This window comes from Loxodonta africana, chromosome 1 (genome assembly GCF_030014295.1).
Source record: "Loxodonta africana isolate mLoxAfr1 chromosome 1, mLoxAfr1.hap2, whole genome shotgun sequence".
Taxonomy (NCBI): Eukaryota; Metazoa; Chordata; class Mammalia; order Proboscidea; family Elephantidae; genus Loxodonta; species Loxodonta africana.
In genome coordinates this window covers 106,038,278-106,062,790 of record NC_087342.1, presented here as the reverse complement: position 1 = coordinate 106,062,790, position 24,513 = coordinate 106,038,278, and the positions used below count along the sequence as shown (strand labels likewise).

Here is a 24,513-nt window from a genome sequence, read left to right as displayed (position 1 = left end):
CAGGAAAACTAGAACAATGAGTCCCTGCTGCTGCCCTATTGTCTTCTCACCCTCACTCCCACTCCCTGCCAAGCATTCTTTCTCCACTTGTCAGAGCTACTTCCAGCATGGTTAGAATGTTAAATTATATACTGTGTGCCCCACTGCTGCCTGGATGGGTAGTGACTATGCAGTGGCCATCTGGTATTGGTTGTGAAGCTTTTTATACACCCTTGTGCTGGCTCTGCCCGGAGTCCTCTGGGAACTGAGCTCCCCACGGATATGCATCGTCCTGCTGAGGGCCCTCTTGGGAGTTAGGAAGTTCAGCCCTGGGATTTTTAAATCTCCGTGCCATTTTTACCGTGACATCCTATTAGCAATTTGTAAACTGGCTTAACAGAGACCTCAGAGTCCCACTCCCCTACCCGCTCCTCAAAAATAATGCAGAGTTGCTGGTCTTTTCTCCTAAGATTTCATATTTCTGTTTTTCTTGTCCGCAGAGCTGCAGAATCCCTACATTGAGTTTTAGAAGGCTATTTAATTTTTCAAGAGCCTTGACTAGCGTCAGTTTAGGGATTGTCCTGTCCCCTCTTTTCATGTCGTGGAAAGGGTACGGGTTGGGAAGAGCTAGATCCTTAAATACGCTTCAGCCATTTGCCTTGCTGTGATTTTGGACAAGTTACTTCACCATGCCACAGATTTTGTATTTCTTCTGTAAGATGAGGTTCATTCTGTCCATCCCAGCACTAAATGTGTACAGGGTTAGGCTGTCCTGAGTAATCTTCCTAGGCCTGCTTTTTAGGCTGAAGTCTGAGTTCAGTGTACTTTTCTGGCCTGGAAACCAGACTGACTGAGAAGATGCCCCACAGAGGAGCTTGAACCCAGGTGAGCTTCAGAGATGTATTTGTTTCTCCAGAGAATATACCCCTTGTCCAGTCTAGGAGGCTATCTACAGGAATTCAGGGAACATAAAGAATTTAAAATGCCAGTTTGTATTGATTTTCAGGCCTATTCACTTAGTAAGTACCACTTGCCTTTGGGGTAGAGACAGGTGAGTGGAAAGAGATTACCAAAGCCAGATCCCAGTCCTAACCTCACCCCTTCTCAATGGGACTCAGAATCTAAGTCTCTAGTTTAGGAGGGGACCGCTTAAAAGAGGTAGGAAAGGGAAGAGCAAATCTAGGAAGGACAAGAAGCTGGGACTAGAGTACTTTGAGCTTTAGTTTTGGTAGCAACTCCTCTTATACTCAGCCACGCTCAAATGGTAGTCTCTCAGACTCTATAACTTCAGGCTTTGCACCGAAGGCATTTACTAATCTTGGGCTTTTCCTATAATGATGCCCACTTCTGGACTTGGTGGGAGCCCTGCTGGCATAGCAGTTACGTGCCTGGCTGCAGACCAAGAGGTTTAGACCCACCAGGTATTCCACAGGAGAAAGATGAGGCAGTCTGCTTCTGTAAAGATTGCAGTCTTGGGAACGTTATGGGGCAGTTCTGCTCTGTCCTTTAGGGTTGCTATGAGTTAGAAGGAAACCCTGGTGGCGTAGTGGTTAAGTGCTATGGCTGTTAGCCAAAAGGTCGGCAGTTCGAATCCACCAGGTGCTCCTAGGAAACTATGGAGCAGTTCTACTCTGTCCTGTAGCATCGCTATGAGTTGTAATCGACTCAACGGCAGTGGGTTGGTTGGTTGGTATGAGTCAGAACTGACTCGATGGCAACGGGTTCTAGAGTTGAAGAAACGGCATTCTTCATATCTGCCTTATGCAGGAGGATGCTCAGGATTCTGTAGTCTGGGAAGCAAGTGTTGGCTGCTGCATCGTCTTAGCTCAGTGCAATCTACCTTTGGCGCTCATTCAGAGAAGTCATTGGAAAGAAAGGGCAGAACTCTAACTTAGGAGCTAGTGCCTAGAGGTAGAGCCTGTGTCTTTTTATTCACACTTTCACAGCACTGAATAAATTTTCACATTAAGAGGCGAAGGCACATGCCAGGAGTGGGCCTGATTTTTACGTGTGGCTTGTGGTGTCATATAACTATGGTTCAAATTTCTGAAAACATCCGAAGCAAGTATTACTGACTAGTGAGAATAAATCAGTTATGTTTAAATTGAGACAAACACCTAATTTTACCTAGGTTGTGTAAATAACCCCTTAATATTCATTCCCCTTGGCTTTGTGAATGGATACCTCCCTGTTTTACAAGCCATCTTCCTCATATTCACAGCTAGCTTCAGGACACATAATACTCAATAACCTTTCTGCTAATACTGCTGAGTAATGTAGCAGAGTATTCCCACTTCACCCCATGCCGCTCCATCTCTAGAAAATCAAGAAGTTAGCTGAGTTTTTGGTAGCAAAGCCTGCATTAATTTATTAGATTGCCAGATTCAGGGACTAAGGAAGAATTGGGGGTTTGAGTAAGGACACAGGGATCCCAAAAGGGACATTATGTATATTACTGAAGAAGTTGGGGAGGTTCAGAGAGGATATAGCCTTGAACAGAACCTAGTGAGGAGGGGTGTTGTTTATTTTTAATATATTCCTGAACATTGGTTCTCCACCTTAATAAAGCTTACCTACCAAACCATTAGGATGAGGAGCTAAACAGAGTCTTCATTCACGATTTATGTGAGAATGGAGACAAATGAAAATAATCTGGAATTGTGGGCACATTTCTTTATTTAGAGTTTAATTTTGTAATCGTGTTTATGCGTTTTTTAACTAAAAATTATGTATATAATAGCACTATTCATTGATAAATCAAGCAGTTGCATTATAATGAAAATTTACCCTTAAAAAAAAACCATCCTGATTTGCCCTAAACCCATAAACACTTTCAGAGCACCATGTACTTTTATGTTGTAGCACTGAACGTGGTTGCAATTTTACATTTATGTTTCTTTGATTAATATATGTCTTTCTCCCTCACCCCATCCCAACTGGATTATAAACTCTCCAAAACAGAAGTCTGTCTTTGCTTTCAATGTTACTTTTTTTTTCCATCATTGTATTTATAGTGCACAGTTGCCTGACCCTTCAGAGGACATGCAATAAAAATTGGATGAAAGAATCAATGTGGTAATAGTAGCTGTTATTTAAATTAAGTGATTGTTAATACTTAACAGTTAGCAAGTGGGTAAAAACCGTAAACTAATGATTGTTATTTGCTGGATGTCTTAGTTATCTAGTGTTGCTGTAACAGAAATGTTACCAAGTGAATGGCTTTAACAAACAGTAATTTATTCTCTCACAGTTTAGGAAGCTAGAAGTCCCAATTCAGGACGCTGGCTCTAGGGGAAGACTTGCTCTGTCTGTTGGCTCTGGAGGAAGGTTCTTGTCTCTTCTGAGCTTCTGTTCCCGGGCAGCCTTCATGTGCTTGGCATCTCTATTCCCCCATCTCTGCTTCCTAGCTTACTTGTTTAATGTCTTTTATATTTCAAAAGAGATTGACTCAAAAATCTACCCCCTACACTAATCCTGTCTCAATTAGCAAAACAAAGATAGCCCATTCACAAATGGGATTATAACCCCATGCATAGAGGTTAGGATTTATAATACATAATTTTGGGGGACACAATTCAATCCATAACATTCAACCCTTGGGCTCCCAAAATTCATACCCCTGCCCCATGCAAAACACATTTACTCCATCACATCATCCCAAAAGTCTTAAAATCAACTGCAAGCCTAAAATCTCGTCTTCGGAATCATCTAAATCAAATTACAGGTAAGACTTCAGGCGTATTCCATCCTGGGGCAGAATAACCTGTTCATCTGTGAACCTGTGAAATCTACGCAACAGGTTATCTGTTTCAAAAGTACAATGGTGGAACAGGCACAAGGTAGACATTTCTATTCCAAATAGAAGTTGGACGAAAAAAAGGATAACGGGCACCAAGCAAGTCCAAAACCCAGCAGAACGGTTACATTAGCTTTCAAAGCTTGAAACTAATCCTTCACTCTTTGGGACCATCTAGGCAATGGCCCTGCCGGCCAGACTCTGAGTGTTGGCCACCACCTCTGGATTCTGGGTGGCGGCTCCTCAATCCTGGGTTTCAGCTCTGCCTTCCAGGCGCACGGGGATGGCAGCTCTGCTCCCTCAGTACCAAATTCTGTCTTAGTTACCTAGTGCTGCTGTAACAGAAATACCACAAGTAAATGGCTTTAACAAACAAATTCGTTTTCTCACAGTTCAGGAAGCTAGAAGTCTGAATTCAGGGTGGTGGCTCTTGCTCTCCGTTGGCTCTGAAGGAAAATCCTTGTCTGTTTGAACTTCTGCTCCTGGACAATCTTCATGTGCTTGGCATCTCTCTTCCCCTATCCCTGCTTCCTAGCTTGCTTGTTTAATGTCTTTTATATCTCAAAAGAGGTTGATTTAAGACACACCCTACACTAATCCCGTCTCATTAGCATAACAAAGGTAACCCATTCCCAAATGGGATTATAACCACAGGCACAGAGGTTAGGATTTACAATACACAGTTTTGGGGGACACAGTTCAATCCATAACACTGGGTGCTTAGAACTCTATAGGCTGACTGTCCTGTTGCTCTGTCCTGGGTCATTGTATACAAAGCACTGTCTACAGCCATGAGTGCATATCAAGGCTGCTTGTGATCCCTTCACTTCAACAGCATTCTGCAGTAGTGGTGTCAGGCCAGGTGGGGGACACACTACGCCCGCAGCTCTAGAAGAGAAACTGAGGATGGGGAGGAGGGTAGAGTAACCTTAGAGTTAGAAGTAAAAGGCTTTTGGGGCTCTGATTTTCACATCTTTTCTCTGTCTAGCCAGAGTTCAGATGTTAAAGTCAGCCAGTCAAACCTCAAATCCCTCTGATTTGGCTGAAGGAATAATTCAACCTTTCATAGCCCAACAGTTTCTTGTCACCTCTCAAAACTGGAAATCAAGCTATCACAATTTTATTTCTGGAAAGAAACAAAAACATTAACCAAAGAAGTTTGTCTTTGGAAGAGGGAGGAGAGATGGTTTCTTTTTTTTTTTTCTTGTTTTGTTTCAACATTCTGCCCATGAAAATGCATTGCATGCGTGTGTTTATCTGTCTATCTAATCTAATCTTTGTAAGGGTTAACTGGGGCTGCAGAATTACAGGCCAGGTTTTTTTCCTTTCCGTATTAAAAAAAATTAATGATTTTTTGTGTGTGTGTGTCTCACATTCCGTACATCTTCTCATCTATTTTCCATCATTACAACCAGTTCCTGCTGTTTTTCCCCTCAAGACTCCCTCAATTCTTCTACTCCCGTTGAACCAGGGCAATATACCTTCTTCAGGAATCTGCTACCCTTCTTCTCCCTCTCTTCCTCTTCCCTTTTTGTTATCCCAACTTCTGTTGAGCTGGTTGTGCATATTCGTTGAAACCCTGGCGGTGTAGTGGATAAGGGCTATGGCTCCTAACGAAAAGGTCAGGTCGATAGTTTGAATCTACCAGGTGCTGCTTGGAAACTCTGGGGCAGTTCTACTCTGTCCTATAGGGCCCCTATGAGTCGGAGTCGACTCAGTGGCAATGGTTTTTTTTAAATTTGTACAGGCACTTGGACATTATATAAATCAAGCTACCTGTCTTCACAAAACTTACTTTTATTCAGGTCCACAAAAGCTATCACAAACTTTGTTACATACAAAAGGACAGAAGACTACTACTATCTAGATGTAGTAAATTAAAACTTTACAGGCTTTTGTTCCATTTGTAGAGGATCAGGCAAGGAAGGAATTTTGTAGAAAACAAGGGAAATGGGCATGCTTAAAGGAAGTGAGTGAGCAGGGTGAAAATAGAAGGCAGAGTTACATAATGAGAGAACAAAAGAGAGAGTGGAGAAAGATAGCAAGGAGATAAAAAGTATATTGAGGTATTATTTACATTCTTGGCTTTCTGATACTCTGCCCCCCGCTAAGGTTCCATCCATCCTTTCCATAGCCTACCTGCATAAGATGATTATGATGACATTGTTATTGACTCACCAACCTGTCTTTCTTTTCAGGAGCAATTCAGGTTTCCAAAAGGAAGGACTGCAGCAGACATCTCTGCCTCAGGGAGGCCTGGATGGAAGCCACAGAGTCCACAGAAGTGATGAGCGCCCTTGTGGCCAATAGGCAGTTACCTAAAGGGTCTGACTTCCAGAAGGTGGGTATAGCTGCTGGGGAAGGGATAGGTTGTGGAGAAGACGCTGCAGTTTCACTTTCCAGGAAATGATGAGTTGGGTGAGTAAATACTTCTATGTGTGTTTGTATCTTCATACCAATAGAGGAGGCACAAGGTGAAGATGGGCATAGAAGGTGCCCCTCCTCACCTCATTTAGCATTGAATCAGCTATCACCTAAACTTCCATCTCTCATTTTGTGCCACGATACCGTGTTAGAGCTGTGGAGTTTGGGTTTGTCCATCCCTTCTGGGCCCTGTGCCCAAATGTCCCTAGCAAGTAGAACATCTTCCATCTCTGTTCCAGTGTCCCTTACCAAAATCAAGGTAACAATTGGGCATGTCCTTAGAGGAGTGTGATATGAATAGTTAAAGGAAGTTGCCAGGAAGGAGGTATAATCACAAAAAGGATGTCTGAGAAATTCTGGGGTATCACACCCTGTCTTAGTTATCTAGTGCTGCTATAACAGAAATACCACAGGTGGATGGCTTTAACAAAGAGAAATTTATTTCTTCACAGTAAAGTAGGCTAAAAGTCCAAATTCAGGGCGTCAGCTCCAAGGGAAGGCTTTCTCCCTCTGTTGGCCTTTTCATCAATCTTCCCCTGGACAAGGAGCTTCTCTGCACAGGGACCCCAGGTCCAAAGGACTCACTCTGCTCCTGGCACTGCTTTCTTGGTGGTATGCGGTTCCCAGCCCCCAGCATCTCTCTGCTTGCTACTCTCTTTTCTCTCTCAGGAGATTCTCTTAAGACACAATCCAATGTTGTAGACTGAGTCCTGCCTCATTAACACAACTGCTGCCCATCGTTCCTCATTAACATCATAGAGGCAGGATTTACAACATATAGGAAAATCACACAATATGCGGAATCCTGGCCCAGCCAAATTGATAACACACATTTTTGGGAGACATAATTCAATCCATGACTTAACCCCATTCAGATTTACTGCTTCTGCACACACTGAAACGTCAGGTACGTGGAAGCAGCAAGCATCCTTTCAAAATACTGAGGAAACCCCTTAGTCTTGTCCGTCTAAATTGCCAGTAGGTGCTTCTTTTGTACTTTGTGATTCTGGGAGGGAGAATACAGTGGGGTTGAGAACAAGAACAACAACAAAAAAAAAATAAGCTGACCTTTAAGTTCTTCAGATGCTTAAGTTCATTTAAATCTGAGCTATCCCAGTTCCAGATTTATCTAGAAGACCATTAGCGTAGTTTTGTCCCTTATTTGTAAATCGAGGCACTTTTAGGATCCTGGGGGTCTAGTTTACTGTCCAAATACATCTGTGGTTTTGGTAATTTTGGGGAGTACTCACGATGTCATAAATACAAAGAACTGCATAATGTACAAACAAAGCCATCAGTAGAAAAGGGATAAGAGGTGTATCAGGGCCTCTTGCTGCTGAGGTTTTATCAGTTGAAGGACTACTCATTCCTGAGGCGTGACCCTGTGGATGAAGCAATGGAAAGCAGTCTGGTGCCAGGGCTGCCAGCACATTGTCACCACCACTTTCCTTCCCTGCGCCAGCCTAAGATCTGTTTCTCTTCAGCCACCACATTCCTCTGCTCAGGAACAGTCAAGGGTGTGGGTCACAAGCTTTCATCCCTAACTGTGAATTCCATTCCTACCTCCAGCCCGTTTTGCTGCTTGAACCCCCGTTTTCCAGTGGTGTGTGAAGTACATGACTGAGGTGTGCTGATCTGGGGGATGGGCAGGGGAAGGGGAACATTTTTGAGAATAATATTTCTCTCTTGGGGCTTCTTTTGTTTGATATGTTAGCATTTGTATATATTCAGAGTGATGAAATATTTAAGATCTATTCCTTTTTTATTGACATATAATTCACATAACATTACATTTCACATGACAAAATTCACCATTTTAAAGTATACTTTAAAATGGTGATTTTTTGGTATATTCACAAGGTTGTGCAGTCATCACCACTATCTAATTCCAGGATGTTTCCATCACTCCCCCGAAAACCTTGTGCGTATTACCCAGTGTACATATTAGTCTCTCCCAATTCCCTCCTGCCCCCAGCATCTGGCAACCGCTAATCTACTTTCTGTCTCTATGGATTTGCCTATTCTGGACATTTCATATGCATGGAGTCCTACAACATGTGGCCTTTTGTGTCTGGCTTCTTTACTCAGCATAATGTTTCCAAGGTTCATCCATGTTGTAGCATGCATGTATCAGTTGTAGCAGTGCTTGCTTCTGTATTATGGCTGAATAGTATTCTGTTGTTTTTCTAGTCATTTTGTTTATCTAGTCATCAGTTGCTTGGCATTTAGATTATTTCCACTTTTTGGCTATTATGAACTAATGCTATGAACATTTATGTACAAATGTTTGCGGGACCTATGGTTCTAATTCTTCGGGATATATACCTAGGAGTGGAATTGCTGTGTCGTATGTAACTCTGTTTAACTTTTTTTTTTTAAATAAACTTTTATATTAAAGTATAATATTCATATTTTAAAAAAGCACACACATCAGAAGTGTTTAGCTCAACAATACTCAGAAAGTAAACACATCTGGGTAACTAACACCGAAATCAAGAAAGAGAATATGACCAACACCCCTAAAGCTCCTCTCATGCCCTCTTCCACTTGCTACTTTCCCAAAATATAGCCATTATTCTTCTGTTGCAAGCGCTTTTTTTATTACTGAGGTGAAAGTTCAATAATGTAAAATTAAAGGTATGGAACAAGTCAATGTCATTTAGTACATTCACCATATTTTACAACCACCAGTTCTAATTCTAAAACATTTCATCACCCCAAAATAAAAACCAAACCCATTAAGCAGTTAGTCCCCATTCCCCATTCTCCTTCACCCGAGCCCCAGTGAAACCCTCTTCCTAAATGTTTCTTCGTTGGGAGGTTTTGGATTACTGATTCAGTTTCTTTTCTTGTTATAGATCTGTTCAGATTTTCTGTTTCTTCTTGAGTCAGTTTTGGTAATTTGTACGTGTTTAGGAATTTTTCCATTTCATCTGTGTTTTCTAATTTTTTTGGTGTACAGTTGTCAATAGTATTATAATCCTTTTTATTTCTGTATGATTGGTAATAATGTCCCTACTTTCATTTCTGTCTTTAGTTATTTGTATCTTCTCTTTTTTTTCCTTAGTCGTCTTAGCTAAAGGTTTTTCAATTGCATTGACTTTTTCAAAGAACCAACTTTTGGTTTCATTGATTCTCTGTAATGTTTTTCTATTCTCTATTTTGTTTATCTCCACTCTAATCTTTATTTCCTTTCTTCTACTAGCTTTGGGTTTAATTTCCTTTTCTTTTTCTAGTTGCTTGTTGTAGAACTGTTTATTTCTCCCTTTAGTTCTGACAATGTTTGCTTCGTGTATTTTATGTTTCATATATTTTGGTGAGTCTGTGTTTATAATTGTTATATCTTCTTGATGAATTGTTCCTCCTTTGTCTCTTGTAACAATTTTTGGCTTAAAGTCTATTTTGTCTGATATTAATATAGCCACCCCAGCTTTCTTTTGGTTTGCATGGACTATCTTTATCCATCCTTCCACTTTGAACCTATTTGTGTCTTTAAAGTGATTCTCTTATAGACAGAATATATTATATTTTTATGCAAATAATACATGCCTTCTATGTTTCTTTGCCACCGGTGCCCTTCCCCATGAGGTATTCTCATAAGTGCCGCTATGCCAATTATTTTTTAGTGTAAAAAAAAATTGGCATATTGGCACTTATGAAAATACCTCGTGGTGCGAGGGCAAGGTTAGCAAACAAACGTAGAAGGCACACATTATTAATGTAAAAATATCGTAGTTGGATCCCTGAAAATCATACATTAAGAAAGTACGTATATAGTACTATCTACAGTGTCAGACCCTTTGTACAAGATGATAAAATGCTTAAATACAAGATGCTTTTCTTCTACTACAAAGGCGCATGTTATAATAGGTTATATTAATTAGGAGTTTTTGGTTGCGAGTAACAGAAACCTAATTCAAACAAGCTTGAGAAAAATAAAAGGGTGGGAGGATTTTGTGGCTTGGTAACTGAGAAACTAAGGTTGACCTAGATCCTGGAAGGCAGAGATGTCACTAGAACTCTCTTCTTCACTCCTGCAGCTCTGCTTGACTCTGTTCATTTCTTCTTCACCTCATTTTGAGAGCTCTTTCCACTCGAGCAGGATGGTCCCCATCAGTCTCAAGCTGCCATGGCCTTGTAAGCTTCCATCTAGAAAATGACAATGTATCTTTTCTGGTAACACTAAAAGTCTCAGGGAGGACACCGATTAGTCTATCTTGGGTCACATTTCTATCTCGGAACCAGCACTGTGGTCAGGTGGTTGGGGTACTCAGACCAGGCCCAGGTCACAAGTTCACCATGGGAAGGCAGGGTCTGCCCTACTGAACCGTCTTGACATAAGTTGCATTAACATGGTCTCGAGGAAGATGAGGTTCTCCAAAATAAATTCTGCTAAACAGAAAATAAAAATGTCCTCTATAGAGCTGCAGAGATTTAGTGCCTTCTTTCTTTTTAGCCTTTCTCTTTGTGACTTTTCATCAAGAGATGGGTGCCCAGGTTCTTGTCTCCAGTACGATAGTAGCTGCGCCTCCTTTTTTTTTTTTAGTAGAGATTAGAAATAAGAACTTTATAGCCTTGCCTGTTCCAAAAGCTCAGAATAAGAAGAGAAAAACCCCAGTCATTTTGGAGTTGAGAAGAAGCTGGGGCTTGACTCCTGATTCTGTGACCTTGAGCTTCATAGAGGAACTAAAAGACTCCTTTGTTGAAAGGTAAGCATTTGCATTTGTCTGAATCCTTAAGTTTAAACCCTTTTAGCTTTGTTAACATACTGTCATGATCTAGAAGAACTGTACTCACATATTATAAAGAGTTACCTCCCCCTAGACCTTAGTACAGAGATGAAGAAGTTTGTGGTAGTTTATGCCAATTCCAAAGAGCATTGTTACCATTACTAGAATGATAAGCAAACTGACCACTGAGTTTCACTCCTCTTTTTTTTTTTTTTACCTCCTTAGTTTCTGGCATATGGATACATTTTCATGCTACAGATATTTGGGAGTAGTTACTTTTATATATTCTCAGATGAAATACACATTTCCAGATGATACTACAGAAGCCAAATCCATCTTTACATAGAAGGCCATCGTTCAAAACTGTTATTGATTTCTTTATGAGCAAAGATTAAAGGCAGTCGTGGTGAAGGGTCAGGGGGTCCTCTATGCAGTCTTGATTCTGAATTAGTCCAGCTGATTTCACTGAGTCACAAAATGTAACCCACTCAGTAAATCCCAAGCTACCAGTACAGATAGCTATACAGAGATTGCCTTCAATAGGTTCCTGTGATGCCAAAATGATGCTGGAAAACAAGGGGAAAAAATCAAACAGATTCTTGAAAGAGTCATAGGAGATGTATGGCTATTAAGCAACAATTCTCTACAGGTAGGGGGATTAGTGTGTTTTTATTAAAGCATATTCATTCTATTTGTTTTTCTGTATATTTCCATTTGTATTACATTTTTTAAAAGTAATATAAACTACAGAAAGTAGGGTTTTCTTGCTGGAGGGGATGTGCGGAAGATGGAGTGAGAAAGCTTAAGGGATATGGGTAATAAAGATTAAGAAATACACTCTAAAGAGGTAAGACTGATTTTTCACAGACATACCAGAACCAGGTACTTTCCCTTTTAAAAGTGTCGTCTAGGAGCAAAGTTCTTGATAATGCCTTAAAAGGCACAAGCCTATGACCATTTAGTTGAGTAAGTCTACAAAAACTCACTGCAAAGCTAACCTGCCATATAGTAGCAGCCATATATGCAAGGTTCTTTATAGTTTATATAACACATTCTCTGATTTGCCACATATTTAATGATAGACATAATTGTGCTACATGCTAATTAAGCTTAATTAGCAAGTTCTTATGGATGACTAATTAATGGGACTGGTTTGCTGCCAAAACAAAATTTCAGTTCCCTTTTTACATTATGAGCTACCTAGTATTTATAATCAGGATCAGTGTAAATTATATTCCCTTTTGGGCATCATACATACTGATCCTCATGTACATTAAGAAATTCCTGAGATCTTACTCCTAGGCAGGTGAGCTTCCCTCACTCCAGGGCTTCTGTTACTACTAGTGTCCCATTAACTCTCAACCCCTTCCTATTCCTACATCTCTGTCTAACTTCCTATTCCTACTGACGCTCGTCTACTTATACCTGAGGGGGACTTGCATATAACATTTACCATTCATTCACCAACAAATGTTTATTGAACATGTATGCCAAAAGTTGAGCAAGGCACTAGAAACATACACAGGGGTTGGCAAGACAACCCTGGTCCCTGCCCCCGTGGAGCTTACAGACTAATAGGGTAGACAAAGCCTAGACTAGGGTCGGGGAGGTAGGCAGGAAGTTGGCAGGCCTATTTGACTCTTTCACTAAGCTACAACCTAGCCTTTACCGGTAATGCATGGGTCTCCATCTGCCTTTTATCCCTCATTTTGTCCAGCAGTCAGGCAAGGAAAACAGGGTTGTCATTGATTGGGCCCCCTCAGCCCTATAGCACAGGCTGTAATGGGATATAGTACTTGGGACCAATAGCCTGGTATTGAGTAGGTGAGGGAGCTGAGTGAGCTGAGTGAGGCAGGAATTGGTAAGGTGAAGTTATTAGAGAAGTGAGTTCCCAGCAAAGAGACAGCATTTGCAAAGGCCTTGAGGCAGAAAAGAGTTTGGCAGGTTTAAGAAGCTCATTTAGTATGGATTATGCAACAGGAAGAATGGCTAGAAGATTGTAGAGGTGGAGGGCCTGGGTATGGAGGGTTTTAGAGCCAAGTTAAAAACTTTATCCTGCTGCCACTGCGAAGCCATGGAAAGGTTTCAGTGACATTTTCGTGCCCCTTGTCTCTCAACCCATTATTTCCTGGACAGGCCCTCTTTTCTTCAGGTACAGAGCTACCATACAGATAAATTTACCATCCTTTCAGGCTGAAACACGTGGACAACTTAGTAGAAATCAAGCTTAGGAGCATAGAGTGGGAAGAGTGTGGACTCTGGAGTCAGAATTCTTGGGGCCTGTATAATGTTGAAGAAAGTTCTTAACCTCTCCAAGCCACTTTCCTTTTCTGTACTTGTGTTAATGTAACATACATACCCCTCATCAGGTTGTTGCAAGGATCAGAAATAACAGGTACAGTGACTGACATTCCATAGACGGTAGCTGTCATTATTTCAGCAATGCTCTCTTGCTCACACAAATTCAAAACTCCTCTTTGGGAATGGAATCACAGAATCATAGATTGTCAAATTGTGAAGAAACCTTCAAGGCCTGTCAGCTTATGATGTTTTCATCCCTTATGCACACTGATGATCAGTTGGTTTGTTGTCCAGTGTTACTTATATCCAGACAGGAAGCTCACTACTGTTTGAGGCGGCCTCTTCATGTTTGGGCTCTGTTAAAAGGTTCTTTCTTAGACTGAATCCAAATCTATCTTCCAGTGGTCTCTATCTAGGGGTCTTGGTAGTGCCCCTAATACTTTTTGTGACAGCATTCTAGGTGTTTCAGGTCATTGTCTCCACCCCCACCCCCTCCCCACTCACCTAGAATTGAAAAGCTGAAGGGGAAAAAAAAAGTTGAAGAGCCTTTCTCACAGCAGTAATAACAATATCAGTTCATCAAGAAAACACAACAATCCTAAAACTTAAGTGTACCTAATTGTTGTTGTTATCAGGTGCTATTGAGTCGATTCCAACTCATAGTGACACTATGTACAACAGAATGAAACACTGCCCAGCCCTGCACTATCCTCCCAATTGTTATGCTTGAGCCCATTGTTGCAGCCACTGTGTCATTCCATCTTGTTGAGGGTCTTGATCTTTTTCACTGACCCTCCATTTTATCAAACATAATGTTCTCTAGGAACCGGTCCCTCCTGATAACATGTCCAAAGCATGTGAGACGAAGTCTCTCTATCCTTGCTTTTAAGGAGCATTCTGGCTGTACTACTTCCAAGACAGATTTGTTCGTTCTTTTGGCAATCCGTGGTATATTCAGTATTCTTTACCAGCACCACAATTCAAAGGCATCACTTCTTCTTCAGCCTTAGTTATCCCACAGCTTTCACATGCAGATGAGGCCATTGAAAACAGGTGCACCTCAGTCTTCAAGGTGACATATTTACTTTTTAACACTTTAAAGAGGTCTTTTGCAGCAGATTTCCTCAGTGCAGTGTATCTTTTGATTTCTTGACTGCTGCTTCCATGGGTGTTGATAGTGGATTTAAGTAGAATAAAATCCCCAACTCAGCCTTTTCTCCATTTATCATGATGTTGCTTATCAGTTCATTTCTGAGGATTTTTGTTTTATGTTGAGGTGTAATCCATAATGAAGCCTGCGGTCTTTGATCTTCATCAGTAAGTGCTTCAAGTCTTCACTTTCAGCAAGCAAGGTTGTGTCATCTATATAAACGCAGGTCGTTAATGAGTTTTCCTCCAATCTTGATAGTCCAGCTTTTCGGATTATTCGCTCAGCATACAGATTGAATAAGCATAGTGAAAGGATACAACCCTGATGCACAATTTTCCTAACTTTAAACCGTGCAGTATCCCCTTATTCTGTTGGAATGACTACCTCGTGATCTATGTACAGGTTCCTCATGAGCACAATTAAGTGTTCTGGAATTCCCATTCTTGGTGGTGTTATCCATAATTTGTTGTGATCCGCACAGTCAAATGCTTTTGCAAAGTCAATAAAACACAGGTAATAGTGCTTAAAAACATGAAGCCAAAAGTATTAGGGGAAGATTTTTAATAGTAATAATAGTAGTTATCATGTAATGAACACTCACACTCTACTGAGTGCTAGAGATATACAGAAAAGTAAGCCTCAATCCTGTGAATTGAAAGTACGACAAGTAAACAAGTATGAAAACATTATGGATACTGTGAGAGAGGTCTGTGCAGGGGACACGGGCGGGGAAGATTGTCACCTGGTCCTCATGAGAAAGGGGCTTGCCTCTTAGAGGAGATGGTACAAATTGCACCTTGACCATTGAGCAGGTATAATATACACTCAGCTGGATTTATCCATTTGTGGTATTTGTTAAAATACCATTTTAGTGAGTTTAGCCACAACAACTGTTTTTTTTTTAAAACAACCACTGTCAGTAACAGCAAATACATTCCTACAAGAAATGTTGGTTTTCCCTGTTAGCATTTGTAAAAAAGGAGTCAGGGTAGTCTGACCTCCTCTAACTTCACAAGGGGGAAAGAGAATCAAGATCAACAGCCCAAGGCTGATTCCTATGGAGGTCAGATATGGCTCCTCTCTCCACTATCTTTACCATTTCTGACACCAGCCATCCCCCCTACAGCACTCTCTACTTGTTTTCTGAGTTCGATAATTCATTGCAACGACCACACAGAAGTCACAGACAATACTCACGATTATGGGGTTTATTAGGGAAATAATAGGTTGCAGTTCAGGTTCAGGAACACTCAGGATACAGTTCTTCCATCAGGACAGCCTCTGTTCAGTTATGCCCACAGGCATGCTTCTCTCTGGCTCCTCAGCCTCTGCCTTGCTTGGGCAAGTGTTACAAAGCTCTTTTAGCCCTGCCAATAAGTACCCCAAGACACCGCACTGCAGCAGTAAGCCTTGGACCGAAGATGCTCAGCTCAGGCTCAGTAGGTCAGCAAACCTAACTCCACCCAGGGCCCAGAGGCACCCTACTCTGGCAGCAAGCCTCCTGCCCAAAGGGACTCAGCTTCTCATACCGTGGGCCTGAGAGCCCACTGTGCCATCTCCTGCTGCTGCTTATCTGCCACTGTTTCTTCCTGTCTTCAGTGTTCCTGCTCTCTCTCTCTCTTTCTTTCTATGTCTCAGTCTGTGTCTTCTGGTTCCAGGAGGTTCTCAGTGCAGGGATCCCGGGTCCAAAGGATACACTCCGCTCCTGGTTCTCCCTCCCTGGTTGTGGTGGGATCCTGTCTTTCCCGCCTCTGGGGTGGCTCATTTCAAGCAAAACTGACCAACCCCCTTCGTGGGCCACAGTTACTTTATTGGTACAGTTCCACCCAGTCACTGTGTGTGAGTGACAAAGGCCATGGCTAGAAGGGCCACATTAAGTAACTCATTGCACTGCAGCATTCTGTACAAAGCCTCTTTGTAAAGAATAACAAAAACCAGGCAAGAAAGGAGTGAAATGCTGTGATTTGCTGTATGTGCAAATGGATGGCAACTGTTTGGAAAGGAGCCTCCACTAGCCTTTTCTCAGCACTGACCTGGAAGAGCTAAAGGATGCTGTATTTGTCGTGGCTATAGAATACGGGAATGTCACAGAAAACGGGAAGCAGTAAAGCATTTGCCCCACTGACATTGCAACTTGTGTGAAAACAGCATGGAACTCACACTCAGATGCTTGCTTCTTGGTTTTGGACCCTGTGCTGGATACTAGGGTAAAGATGACCTGCCTAGGAGGCATGAGGCACCTGCAGAAGGTGATCTTAGGTAGAAGGTGCCTGGAGGCCTTGGGAAGGGATTATTTGATGTGCTGTGGAAGTTCTAAGGAGGATAGATCCCTGGGCAGATAAAGTTAGGCCTTCCTAGAGGATGAAGCATGTCTACAAATAAAGACATCAGTGCAGTGCTTCACTCTCCTAACGTGGAGGCTTCTCCATGAGAGCCATAGAGAACCTTTTGGCAGTGAACTTAAAACTGCCTTCTTCAAGAAGAAACAAATGAGGCAGAAGCACAAGAGTAAAACTCAGATGAGGATTAAAATAAACAATAAACCCATTGTTGTCAGCTCCAACTCATAGTGACTATAGAACAGAGTAGGACTGGCCCATAGGATTTCCAACACTAAATCTTTATGGAAGCAGACTGCCACCTCTTTGTCCTGCAGAGAGGCTGGTGGGCTTGAACCTCCGACGTTTCAGTTAGCAGCCAAGCTCTTAACTACTGCACCACCAGGGCTCCTATCAGTGGAGGATAAAACTGTAATATTTTTCAAGTTTGTTATAACTATTTTCAACAGCTATAAAACTAAGGATCTTTAAATAGTCTCCATAGCAAGAAACAAATAATGAAAAAGTGTAGACAAACTTGTCCACAATGTATAAGCCTTACACCCTTAGAAGTCAACAAGGAGGATAAAACAAGTGTTGTAAGCAAAAGGTACTGATGGAGACAATGTAGGAAATAAGAATGTTGAGTGGAAGTTCATAGACTTCCAGGGACCTTAGGCACTACCCCATCCCCATTGCTCATATGAATCCAGAGAGGATCTTGGACTCCTAGCAGGGCACAGGACTACAGCCCAGTGATGAATTTAGTAAACATGGTCCCTTCAGCCCTTTCTGAGCTGGCTTGACATAAGAAACGAGCTTACTCCAGAAAACTTTTCCACCACAATACATCATGGAGGGGTTGTCTCCTTTGCTGGTCAACTGGCACCAGGTAATTAGCTCTCCCTCTTGCTCCTCACTTGCTTAAGTACTGTTTGTTTTTAGTTTCTCTTCTTTTAACTAGTTCCCTTCAGGATGTTTTATTATCATTGCTATTGAGACCTAATTCATATATCAAAAAATTTACTCTTTTAAAGTGTATAATTCAGTAGTTTCTGGTACATTCATAAGACTGTGCAACCATCACCACTATCTAATTCTCAAACATTTTCATTTCCCCAAAAAGAAACCTGGCACCCATTAGCAAAAGACAAAAACAAGACCAGTTGCCACTGAGTAGATTCCGACTCATGGCAACCCCATGTGTTTCATAGTAGAACTGTGCTACATAGGGTTTTCATGAATGGAACCTTTTGGAAGCATATTACCCGGCTTTTCTTCTGAGGCACCGCTGGGAGGTTCAAACCACCAACCTTCTGGTTAGTAGCTGAGCACTTAACCATGTTCGCCACCCAGGAACTCCTGTACCCATTAGCAGACAATCCCAATTCCTCCTCCCTCCAACCCCTGGTAATCACTAAATCTACTTTCTTCCTCTATGGATTTACCCATTTTGGACATTTTGTACAAATGGAATCATACAATATGTGGTCTTTTTGTCTGTCTTCTTTCAGTTAACAATGCTTTTAATGTTCATCCATGTGTAGCATGTATCAGTATTCCATCCCTTTTTATGCTGAATAAATCATTGCATGGATATACCACACCAGGTGATAGGCTTTAAGGTGTTTTCACCTTTTGGCTATTGGGAATACTGCTGCTGTGAACACTCGTCTACAAGTTTGTGTGTGAACATGTTTTCAATTCTTTGGCGTAGTGGTTAAGTGCTACGGCTGCTAAACAAAGGGTCAGCAGTTCAAATCCCCCACGCACTCCTTGGAAACTCTATGGGGCAGCCCCACTCTGTCCTATAGGGTCGCTGTGAGTCGGAATCGACTCGACGGCACTGGGTTTTTTTATACCTAGGAGTGGAATTGGCAATATGGTAACTCGATGTCTAACGTTTTGAGAAACTGCCAGACTGTTTTCCAAAGCAGCTACTCCATCTCACATTCCCACCAGCAGTGTATAAGTGATCCAGTTTCTCTACAACCACACCAACACTTTTTATTGTCCATCTTTTTAATTCTAGTCACCCTAGTGGGTGTGAAGTGTTATCTCATTGTGGTCCTGATTTGTATTTCCCTAATGCTAGTGAAAAAGATTCCTGAGAAGGGAAAATGGTTAAGCACTGGACTGATAGAAAGGTTGGCTGTTCGAACATACCCAAGGGCAATCTGCTTCCAAAAGGTCACATTCTTGCAAACCGTATGGAGCAGTTCTACTCTGCGCACATGAAGTCACCATGATTAGGAATTGACTCCACAGCAATGGGTTTGGGTTTTTTGGTTTTTAAATAAACGTTGAGCATCTTTTCATGTGCTTAATGGTGCTATTACTGATATCTTTAATTCATTATATCATTAATATCACACACAAGTGACATTTTGCTGAAGATCATTCAAAAGCATTTATCAACAGGGAACAGCCAGAAGTTCAAGCCAGATTCAGAAGAGGATGTGGAACTAGGGATATCTTTGCTGATGTTAGGTGGATCTTGGCTGAAAGAAGAGAACAGTAGAAACATGTTTAATCTGTGTTTTATTGACCATGCAAAGGCATTCAGATGTGTGGATCATAACAAATTATGGATAACATTGCAAAGAATGGAGTTCCAGAACACTTAATTTTGCTCATGAGGAACCTGTACATAGACCAAGAGGCAGTCGGATTCCAAGAGAACAAGGGAATACTGAGTGGTTTAAAGTTAGGAAAGTTGTGCGTCAGGATTCTATCCTTTCACCATAATTATTTTATCTGTATGCTAAGCACATAACCCAAGAAGCTGGACTATATAAAGAAGAACTCGGCATCAGGATTGGAGGAAGTCCCGTTAACAACCTGTGTTATATAGACCACACAACCTTACTTACTGAAAGTGAAGAGAACTTGAAGCACTTACTGATGAGGATCAAAGACCACAGCCTTCCGTATGGATTACACCTCAGCATAAGGAAAACAAAAATCCTCAACTGCACCAATAAGCAACAACATGGTAAACGGAGAAAAGATTGAATTTGTCAAGGATTTCATTTTACTTTGATCCACAATTAGTGCCCCCATGGAAGCAACCATCAAGTAATCAAACAACACATTGCTTTGGGCAAATGGGCTGCAAAAGATCTCTTTAAAGTGTTAAGAAGTAAAGATGTCACTTTAAGAACTAAGGTGTGCCTGACCCAAGCCATGGTATTTTCAGTCACCTCATGGGCATAGAGAAGCTGGACAATGAGTAAGGAAGACCGAAGAAGAATTGATGGTTTTGAATTAGGGTGTTGGCAAAGAATATTGAATACGCCATGGACTGCCAAAAGAACAAACAAATCTGTCTTGGAAGAAGTACAGCCAGAATGCTCCCTAAAAGCAAGGATGGCGAGACTTCATCTCACATACTTTGGACATGTTATCAGGAGGGACCGGTCCCTGGAGAAGGACATCATGCTTGGTAAAGTGGAGGGTCAGTGAAAAAGAGGAAGACCTTTAATGCCATGGAGTGACACAGTGGTTGCAACAGTGTGCTCAAGCATAACAATGATTGTGAGGATGGCACAGGACTGGGCAGTGTTCTGTTGTACATCGGGTCGCTGTGAGTCAGAACCGGCTCAAGGGCACCTAAGGACAACAATAGTGCTATTTGAATATCTTCTTTGGAAAATGTCTGTTTAAAATCTTTGCTCATATTTTAATTGGGTTATCTTTTTATTGCTGTGTTGTAAGAGCTCTTTGTTCTGGATATTAAACTCTTAATATATTTTCTTCCATTGGGTTGGTTGTCTTTCACTTTTTTTTTTCCCCCACTTTTTTGGTAGTGTCTTTTGAAGCACTGCTGAGCTACTTTAAACAAATATTTCAAACTAAAATTAGACTTATCTGATTTTAAAGAAAACTAAATTAGACATATGTAATTGGTGTCTAAACTATACTTTTAAATGTAATAAGGAAGCATTACACTTTTACAAGCAAACCTTTGTATGCAGACCACGTTTTGAGGATTCCAAACTAAATCCTGAGCCCGTTAAGGGACCTAACAGAATGACAGCTATCACTTCTATGGAATTTATGTGCCAGGCACTGTTTGGGCACTTCACGTATATTAGCTCATCAAATTCTCACAACAATCCTATGAGATAGAGACTGTTATCATAATATTTATTGTACTGCTAAGAAAACGGAGGCAGAGGGAGGTTAAGTAATTTTCCTGAAGCCAAACAATAAGTAGCAGAGATGGGCTCTGAGTCTGGCTCCAGATTCCCTTGCTCTTAACCATTCTCCTAAAGTACCAGCACGGGATTCGACCATTTCAAAGAAGCTTATCCCCTCGCTTTGGGGACAGAATCTAGTGTTTTCATGGTGTCTGCACGCTGGGCATTTTTCCTCTCGGTACCAAGCCACCCATGTGTCTTCCTTGCATCGCTTCCCTCCCGGTCCGGAACCCGCTTGGTTTCAGGACCCTTCCTCCTAAAGTGTGAGAGGCTTTAGTATTCTTCAAAGCAACTGGGAAGTCGCCTGCGTCGCGCAGGTTCTAAATTCCTAGCGGCCTATGGTCGCCGAGGAGCTGTGGAGTGAGGCCAATGAGGCTCAAAGCTGGGCCGTGGGCGGAGCTAGCGGAGGGGGCGGGAACGGAGGCCTCTCGGCAGTACCTACTGTGTGCTGCGTTTGCTGCCCAGAGCAGAGCCATGAGCTGGACCTGCCCGCGTTGCCAGCTACCCGTTTACTTTGGTAAGGGCCGGGCTGGGGGGGGTGGGGGGGTGGAGGGGAGGGGGTGAAGATGGGCGAATGTGGACCACTGTGTTTTCTGAGGTGCTGGTGACAGCGGGGTGCCAGACCCCTCTTTCCACCTGTGACGGCGGGGGGGGGGGCCCCGAACCACCACCCTTTCCCAGCTGGGACCCCCTGCAAGAGCCAGGTGGGGCACATCGCGCTGGGGCTGGCCTCCCGGAGACGCACCCGGCCGTCTCCAGGTAGCAGGGCGGACGGGTCTGGTTTCCCCAGAAGGCTGAGGGGTAAAGGAAGGCGCCCGATGCTCGGCCTGGTTCTCCGCAGCCCGGTTCCACCTTGTCCCCCACAGCTGAGAAGGTGAGCTCCCTGGGCAAGAACTGGCACCCCTTCTGCCTGAAATGTGAGCGCTGCCACAGCATCCTGTCCCCCGGGGGGCACGCAGAGGTGAGGCCCGGACAGGGCACATAGCCTGTCACTTCCCCCAGCCCCCGACCACTGCTTTCAGCCCTGGAGGCCCGCCAAAGGCAACCACAGAGACCAACCCCAAAGCCACCCACCTGTGCGCTCTACTCCAGCAGTGGGGGTTAGAGTGGAGGACAGTAGTGTCGCTCGACCCACTATGGCCCTTCCTCCCTCAACCACATTGGTAATTCTGCCCAATGCCCACCAATGCCAGCCCACCCCCCACCCTCCCAACTCTACCAGGCCAGGTCAGCAGAAAGACACACCTGGCAGGCTGACTTGGGGGAACACCTGTGGGGCACAGAAGAGGGCCCCTCCACCCCTTGACCCAGAGCAACCCCCCCTTCTGCTTTTACCCAGCACAATGGGAGGCCATATTGCCACAAGCCATGTTACGGGGCTCTCTTCGGACCCAGGGGTAAGTAAGTACCAGCCTGGAAGGGGCCAAGGCACAGCAGAACTCTCCTGTGGATGTGGTCTGCAGACTCAAGCCTGTCCTCCCTTGTTTTCTCTGCAGGGGTGAATATTGGTGGTGTGGGCTCCTACCTCTACAGTCCCCCCACTCACACCCCTGCCAGCAGCACTTCCCTCAGCCCCAGCAGCTTCAGCCCCCCTAGACCCAGGACTGGCCTTCCCCAGGGAAAGAAAAGTAAGTGAGGTTGGGTCCCAGTCCCTCCTCTTCCTGAACCTTCCCCAGGATGCAGCAGGAGCTAGAGTGAGGTGCAGTCTTCCACCTGGGTCTCTGCTCCAGATTCTTACAACTTTTGTTCTTAACAAAGTCTTCTGTTTTTTTGATGTTCCCTCATGTCAGCTGTTAAGCAGTAAATAGGGCAGATGGCATTATCATCCCATTTTGCAGGTGAGGAAACAGGTCCAGAGAGGGCAAGTGACCTTGTGCAGTCACACAGCTAGTCAGAGGCAGAGCTGGCCTGGAACTTGAGCCTCTCTCAGGGCTGTGGAAGGAATGACTTATGGTTGAGGGGTCATTTGGTTGGGGCCAGCCCCTCACCTGCATCAACTCCCCTCCAGCTCTTGTTCTTTCCTCCCACTGCCTGGACTGGGCATTGACACCATGCTCCCCAACATCTGACACCTCTGCCCTGGCCAGCTCATGTATCAGCTTAGGTTTCCTGAGGATTGAGTTGCTGACAGGGTTGGGCTGCTGGGCATCTGAGCCCCTGGGAGGACAAGAAGAAAGCAGGTGGTCCCTCTTGCATGCAGGGATGGGACAGGAGGTAGGGTCAAAGGGGCTCAGCTGTGGGCCACAAGAAGGCAGACTCGTGGCTGCCTGGATGGGGTTGGGGCTCTGGGATGTGCATGGCTTTTGGAAGAGGCTAGTGCCATGTGCAGGCATGTGCTGGTGGGTCCTGCTTAGGCCTCGGCCCCCACCTCAGCCCTAGCAAGGGCCTCTTCCCCTTAAAGGCCCTCCCCACATGAAGACATTCACTGGGGAGACTTCACTGTGCCCTGGCTGTGGGGAGCCCGTCTATTTTGGTAAGTAATAGTAGAAAACTTGGGGAGGGGGTGTAGGGTGGGCAACAGGGGGCAGGGAGGTGGTCCAAGGATGTGGGTCTTCCTGCCTGTTCCCAGTGCAACCGCCTCTTTCCCCCACCAGCTGAGAAGGTGATGTCTTTGGGCAGAAATTGGCACCGGCCCTGTCTGAGGTGCCAGCGCTGCCAGAAGACCCTGACTGCTGGGAGCCATGCTGAGGTGTGCAGGGCAGGGATGGGTGGGTATGTTGGGAGGAGGGAGACTGGAGATGGGAAGAGACAGGCTGAGATGGGCTTTCTTTTTCTCTCCCTGTCCCAGCATGACGGCCTCCCCTACTGCCACATCCCCTGCTACGGCTACCTGTTTGGCCCCAAAGGTGGGCAGCCCCACCCTAGACACTGAACCTAGAGTATGGCATGTATATAGCCTGTGGGGATGTGAACAACTTCCCCTGTGGTCAAACACACCCCAGCCCTTTTCTAATTCCCCCCAACCCTCAACTGAACACCCCTTAGCCATAAGGCGCTTGGTGATGGGGTTCTCTCCCTCAGGCGTGAACATTGGCGACGTGGGCTGCTACATTTATGACCCAGCAGAGATGAAATCCAAATGAGGTGCTCACAGCAGAGATCACTCTGACTCAGGCTGCTCACCATTCTCTCTGTGGTCCACTGGGAGCTATAGAATTCTTTAGTCCTATCGGGATGGAGGGAGGTATAGGCCTGGGCCTAGGCTCCATGGGAGGAATAGGCATGTGGGCCAGAGAACCTGGACTTTATCTGACAACTCTTGCCTTTCCCATTCCTATCTTTCCTATCTGGCCACGGGTCATAGGCAATCCCTTTGAAGAGTGGCCTCCTTGCCTTCCCCATCCCTTTTGCCAGCAAACTCTGGAGGTTCGAGATACTCATAAAACTTGTTTATTGAGCCTCAGCCTCCCTGGCTTCTCCAATAAAATGTTACCTCCCATGACTTCAACTCTTCTTTGGGCATGAGGCCTAGACAGTGGATTGGAGGATGGGGAGTGTGTGTGTGGTGGGGGGTGGGGGGGGTGGGGGTGCATTGTCCGGCAAGACCAGCCAGGGGAATAAAAAGCTCTGTTCTCCTGGTCCCCTGGCCCTGGCATTAGGCAGCCCCCTGCCC

The 24,513-nt window shown here is 43.8% G+C and overlaps 1 protein-coding gene across 3 annotated transcripts; it reads left to right on the top strand.

The window, feature by feature from the left end:
- Window positions 1–78: 78 nt before the first annotated feature.
- Window positions 79–24,381, top strand: LOC100663941 (cysteine-rich protein 3). 3 transcript variants are annotated; one of them, XM_003404175.4, is made up of 8 exons: window positions 79–21,417; window positions 21,767–21,861; window positions 22,240–22,297; window positions 22,397–22,528; window positions 23,302–23,373; window positions 23,495–23,589; window positions 23,689–23,746; window positions 23,922–24,378. In XM_003404175.4, exons 1-8 carry the CDS (start codon window positions 21,270–21,272, stop codon window positions 23,981–23,983), a joined length of 720 nt encoding a protein of 239 aa, XP_003404223.2. In that variant the 5' UTR covers window positions 79–21,269; the 3' UTR covers window positions 23,984–24,378. The 3 variants fall into 3 exon arrangements, with proteins under 3 accessions (XP_003404223.2, XP_023401286.1, XP_023401279.1); XM_023545518.2 differs by lacking the exon at window positions 23,689–23,746 and having other exon boundaries at window positions 23,922–24,381; XM_023545511.2 differs by lacking the exon at window positions 23,302–23,373.
- Window positions 24,382–24,513: the final 132 nt, after the last annotated feature.